This window comes from Lissotriton helveticus, chromosome 4_1, assembly GCF_964261635.1.
Source record: "Lissotriton helveticus chromosome 4_1, aLisHel1.1, whole genome shotgun sequence".
NCBI lineage: Eukaryota > Metazoa > Chordata > Amphibia > Caudata > Salamandridae > Lissotriton > Lissotriton helveticus.
In genome coordinates, this window is record NC_136063.1 from 80,522,864 (window position 1) to 80,528,449 (window position 5,586).

The 5,586-nt window shown below is 58.6% G+C and overlaps 1 protein-coding gene across 1 annotated transcript; it reads left to right on the forward strand.

The window, feature by feature from the left end:
• Positions 1–1,915: 1,915 nt before the first annotated feature.
• LOC144826964 (histone H3) lies at positions 1,916–2,495 on the forward strand. The gene has a single exon (XM_078685427.1). The coding sequence runs from the start codon at positions 2,076–2,078 to the stop codon at positions 2,484–2,486; it is 411 nt and encodes a 136-aa protein (XP_078541553.1). The 5' UTR covers positions 1,916–2,075; the 3' UTR covers positions 2,487–2,495.
• Positions 2,496–5,586: the final 3,091 nt, after the last annotated feature.

Consider the following 5,586-nt stretch of genomic DNA (forward strand, 5'->3'; position numbering starts at 1 on the left):
CCGCTCTCGGCCGGCGGAGCCCTGTGTTACTTCGGCCCGTTCCAGAACCCGCTCCCCGCGGCCCCCGGAGCCCCACTGCGCCGCCACAGGGCCCGCTCCCTGCAGGAGGCCCCTCCCGCCCGCGGGCCGCCGCTCCCGGCCTCGGAGCGCGAGGGTGGACCGGGGAAAAGGGGCCCGAGGCCCGGGATTCCAGGCTCGGGGGCGTCAGCCATCGGGGGAGGGCAGAGATTCACGGCGGATTACGAGCCTCTGAGGACGGGGGCAGCTGAAACGGGGGCGGGCGCGGGAAGGGGCTGAAGCTGGGCTTCTTTTCATGTGTGCCTGGGAGCGTGTGTTTAACTGATTGTGTTTTAAAACTTAGTTATTCCGATGGTAGGAAACACAAAAGTCAGCTCGGAGCAGGGAGCCGAGTGCGCCTCGCACAGCCCTCTCTCCCCGGGACCAATCAGGGGCTGGCTCCTCCCTATATATGCACGGGGCTCGGCTCGGGCGGTACATTTCTGCTCTCTGACAGTGCCTGCGCCCAGACTTGCATTACAATGGCCGAAACCGCTCCAGCCGTCGCGGCGCCTCCCGCTGAGGTCGCCCCCAAGAAGAAGCAGCAGAAGAAAGCAGCGGGGGCCTCCAAGGCCAAGAAGCCTTCCGGTCCCAGCGTGTCCGACATGATTATGAAGGTGGTGACTGCCTCGGCCGAGAGGAAGGGAGTCTCCCTGTCGGCCCTGAAGAAGGGGCTGCTCGCCGCCGGCTACGATGCGGACAAGAACAAGGGCCGAGTAAAGGTCTCCCTGAAGAGCCTGGTCAGCAAAGGCGCCCTAGCCCAGCTGAAGGTGAACAAGAAGCAGCTGGTGGGCAAGAAGGCGGCAAAGAAGACAGCCACCAAGAAGCCAGCGGCCAAGAAAGCTGCCCCTGCCGCCAAGAAGCCCAAAAAGGCTCCCGCGGGGGTCAAGAAGAGCCCGAAGAAGGTCAAGAAGCCGGCGGCAGCAAAGAGCCCCAAGAAGCCCAAGGCTGCCCCCGCCAAGAAGGCTGCCAAGAGCCCAGCGAAAGCCAAGGCGGCGAAGCCCAAAGTAGCCAAGAAAAGCCCTGCCAAGGTAGTCAAACCCAAGGCAGCCAAGCCCAAAGCAGCCAAGCCCAAAAAGGCAGCACCCAAGAAGAAGTAAGGGCTTGCACCGAGACACTGCAAACACAAAGGCTCTTTTAAGGGCCACCACCCTGTCTATAAGAGAGCGTGTTCATCCCCACCTTTGCACCCACCCAATGCCCCACTTTTCCAAAAAATAAACCGCACAATACATCCCAGTGCACCGTTTCACAGGCGAGTGCTGCGTGTGATCTTGGCCATATAAAACGGCTCTTTCGGTGCTGAGTGGATTGAAATCGTTATCACATAGAAAACAAGGGGGTCCGGGAGTTATAAGACCTCCGTTCATAGTACATGTGCAATAACGTGTTTGTGTCTCGGTGCTTTCACTGTACCCGGGCAGACTCGACATAGTGTCTGCATAAAGCAGACGATTGTGAACTTTAAATGGAGCGCAGGGCACTGCGTGCTCCAGGGTGACATGGGGCGGGTAAAAGGGGGTCCGGGAGTTATGAGACCTCAGTTTATTATAAACGTGTGCTAACGTGTGTGTGTGTGTGTTGGTGCTTTCACTGTACCCGGGCAGACTCGACATAGTGTCTGCATAAAGCAGACGATTGTGAACTTTCCATCGAGCGCAGGTAACGGGGAGTGTTCCAGGGCGGCGTGCTCATGACATCTCGGGCTCCTCTCCCGGTTGACCGGGGTCGGGTGGACCACCAGTGGACGGCCGGACACGGAGACAAAGGCTGGCCGGGGCGCGGGCTCCGGCTACATCATCCAACCGGAGGGTTCTCTTTTATCCACAGCTCATTGGACAGCTAGGCTGCAGCCTCCGGTCCAGTAACCAATCGTTGCACACCGCGGGCTATTTTCGAACGTGGGGCGGTCTCCTCAGCCAATCAGAGCAGCCCTCCGTCTGTGAGCGCATAAATAGGGCTCTTTCCCCGTTCGACGCCATTCTTCTCTGCCTTCGCCGAGAGAGACCGCTCCCGCCATGGCCCGCACCAAGCAGACAGCCCGCAAGTCCACCGGCGGCAAAGCGCCCCGCAAGCAGCTGGCCACCAAGGCTGCCCGCAAGAGCGCGCCTGCCACCGGCGGCGTCAAGAAGCCTCACCGCTACCGGCCCGGCACCGTGGCCCTCCGCGAGATCCGCCGCTACCAGAAGTCCACCGAGCTCCTCATCCGCAAGCTGCCCTTCCAGCGCCTGGTGAGGGAGATCGCCCAGGACTTCAAGACCGACCTGCGCTTCCAGAGCTCCGCCGTCATGGCCCTGCAGGAGGCCAGCGAGGCCTACCTGGTCGGGCTCTTCGAGGACACCAACCTGTGCGCCATCCACGCCAAGAGGGTGACCATCATGCCCAAGGACATCCAGCTGGCACGTCGCATCCGAGGCGAGAGGGCCTAAGGCGACGGACCGACCCGGACAACCACCACAACGGCTCTTTTAAGGGCCACCACCCTGTCAACTACGAGCTTATCTTATCTGTCATGGCACGTGTTTTAACACGTCAGGGAGGGTGGGCTGTGAGTACCACGAGCACTGGGCAACTTATACCGCCGGCTCTTGAGAAACCAGAGCACTCTGTGTTCACAGTGCACCAACACCTCTCCAATGTGTCCTTCATTTTAAAGCGTTGTTTGGGTAGAGGGTTGTGGTCGGGATCCGCGGGTCACAAGCCAGCACTATGGGGCATCTGTGCCCCCGGTACGTCGGGCTCTGAGAGTACCTCGAGTACTGGGCAACTTATACCGGCTCTGGGGGGGGGAACCAGAGCACTCCGTGTTCACAGTGCACAAACACCTCTTAAACGTGTCCTTCATTTAATAGAGAGCTTCTTTGGGGGTAGAGGATTGTGTAGGGATCCGCTGGTCACAAGCCAGCGCTATGGCGCATCTGTGCTCCCGGTACATCGGGTTCATGTGTCCGATTTCAGGAACGTTTGCCCCGGGGCGGATTATAGCCGTTCCCCAGGGTCTTAAAAGTACTAACACAACGTTAAACCCGCTCACACAAACACTGTTCGCCCCATACATGGAAAAGAATAAGCCCGGGGGCAGATGCGCGAATTCCCAGTGGGTTTATGTAACCTCATCGTTACAGTGCTTATGTGACACTTGGTCCCAACGAGGGCTCATTCATAGGGATATGTTAATTTAAAGAGGCAAAACGGGTTGACTGCTCTGTCGGCCCTCGGTTTGCAGCAAGCCCCGTGAGAGCGGGCCTTTCTGCACTCAACATTACCCTTCTAAAACACATATTTCTCAAGTGATAACAGAAGCACATTAGCTCTTAGAGGAGGAAGTGATTGGCCCTTAAAAGAGCCGTTGTGTTTGTTGGTGATGCGCCTCGAAGCCTTACTTGGCGCTGGTGTACTTGGTGACGGCCTTGGTGCCCTCCGACACGGCGTGCTTGGCCAGCTCTCCGGGCAGCAGAAGGCGGACTGCAGTCTGGATCTCCCGGGAGGTGATGGTGCGCCGCGAGTTGTAGAGAGCCAGTTTGGAAGACTCGTTAGCGATGCGCTCGAAGATGTCGTTCACGAAGGAGTTCATGATGCCCATGGCCTTGGAGGAAATGCCGGTATCTGGGTGCACCTGCTTCATCACTTTGTAAATGTAGATGGCATAGCTTTCCTTCCTGCTCTTCCTGCGCTTCTTCCCGTCCTTCTTGGGCGGCTTGGAGAGCGCTTTCTTGGAGCCCTTCTTGGGAGCCGGCGCGGACTTGGCTGGCTCAGGCATGGTCGAAGATATTTCACTGCTTGCTGTGAAGCCGAGAGAAATAAAGCCTACGCGCTCTGCACTTGTATTTATGGGCTTGGCGTGCAAAGCAGTCTTCTTCCCGGTTCTCCTTTCTCATTGGCAGGCTCCCCACTTCCTATGTTAAGCCCTCCTCCTCCTCCTCCAATGAGAAGTACTATCAGCGCCTAGCTGTCAACCAATCAGACGCTCCCGAAGTCTTTATATCACCGAGTCCAGCAGAAAGAGAAGTATTATTCTCTCTGTTGTGTGACTGAGACCCCGAGACCGATCGCCATGTCTGGACGAGGAAAGCAAGGAGGAAAGGCCCGCGCCAAGGCCAAGACACGCTCTTCCAGAGCCGGGCTCCAGTTCCCCGTGGGCCGTGTGCACAGGCTGCTCCGGAAGGGAAGCTACGCCGAGAGGGTGGGCGCCGGTGCCCCCGTCTATCTGGCTGCAGTGCTGGAGTACCTGACCGCTGAGATCCTGGAGCTGGCTGGCAACGCGGCCCGGGACAACAAGAAGACCCGCATCATCCCCAGACACCTCCAGCTGGCCATCCGCAACGACGAGGAGCTGAACAAGCTGCTGGGCCGAGTCACCATCGCCCAGGGAGGAGTCCTGCCCAACATCCAGGCCGTGCTGCTGCCCAAGAAAACCGAGAGCCACAAGGCGCAGGGCAAAGCAAGCAAGTAAAGGCCCGCAGACCCCCGTGGAAACACACCCTAAACACAAAGGCTCTTTTCAGGGCCAACCACAGACTCCATCAAAGAGCTTATCCGTGCCATGGTGTTACTCTAGCGGCTTCATAGATGCGGCAGCGCCCGCAACCGTAGCTTTGTAGCGGAGGGCATGCCCAAGCTCTGGCCGTACACTTTAATGTAGTCCCGTCCCAAAGCCTAGCATGAGGCCGACCATATTATGTTTTTTTTTTTTTTTTTTTGTATATACATATATAATTTTAATTTTCAGGGACACATTTTGCAGACTCTCCCCAGCTGAGCGGGCACCGAGCGAGAGGGTTAGCCGGGCCGCGGTGACAAGTGGGGGCCTGGAAGGTGGAGTGTGTGTGTGTGTGTGTGTGTGTTTGACTGATCAGTGCACCGGCGGCAGCTGCTGAGCCCGATCGGGAGCCGCTGACAAAGAGGCGGGCTGGGAGCGCGCTCCTTTTTCAAACAATATTCTACATATATATTTTTTCATTCTTGGGGGACACATTTTGCAGGCTTGCCCCAGCCGGGCGCGAGATGTGGGCAGTGTTACGTGGTTGCAGGCGGCCAAACGCCCCGGGGTGGTGCCGGTGAGGCCGCTAACGTGTGCTGGCTCCATTAAAACATGTCCGAGCCTTCTGCTGATATTGGAGAGGGGGCACCGAACGCATGGGATAGGTGGGCCGCGGTCACAAGTGGGGGCCGGGAAGGAAGGTGCTTGCGTGTGTTTGACTGATCTGTGCACCGGCGGCAGCTGCTGAGCCAGCCCATGACAAAGGCGGGCTGGGAGCCCGCTCTTTTTCAAACGGCAACGGCAGCTCCAGTCCCCGCTCCCTGCAGAGGGCGGGCCCGGGCTCTCCCGCCTCACTGGGCGTCACTTGGTGCTCCCGCGCAGGTCCGCTCCTCCTCCATATAAGCAGCCGTGCGGGCGTAAGCCGTCATTTCTGCTCACAGCATCAAGAGGAGAACATGTCTGGACGCGGCAAAGGAGGGAAGGGGCTCGGCAAAGGCGGCGCCAAGAGGCACCGCAAGGTGCTCCGGGACAACATCCAGGGCATCACC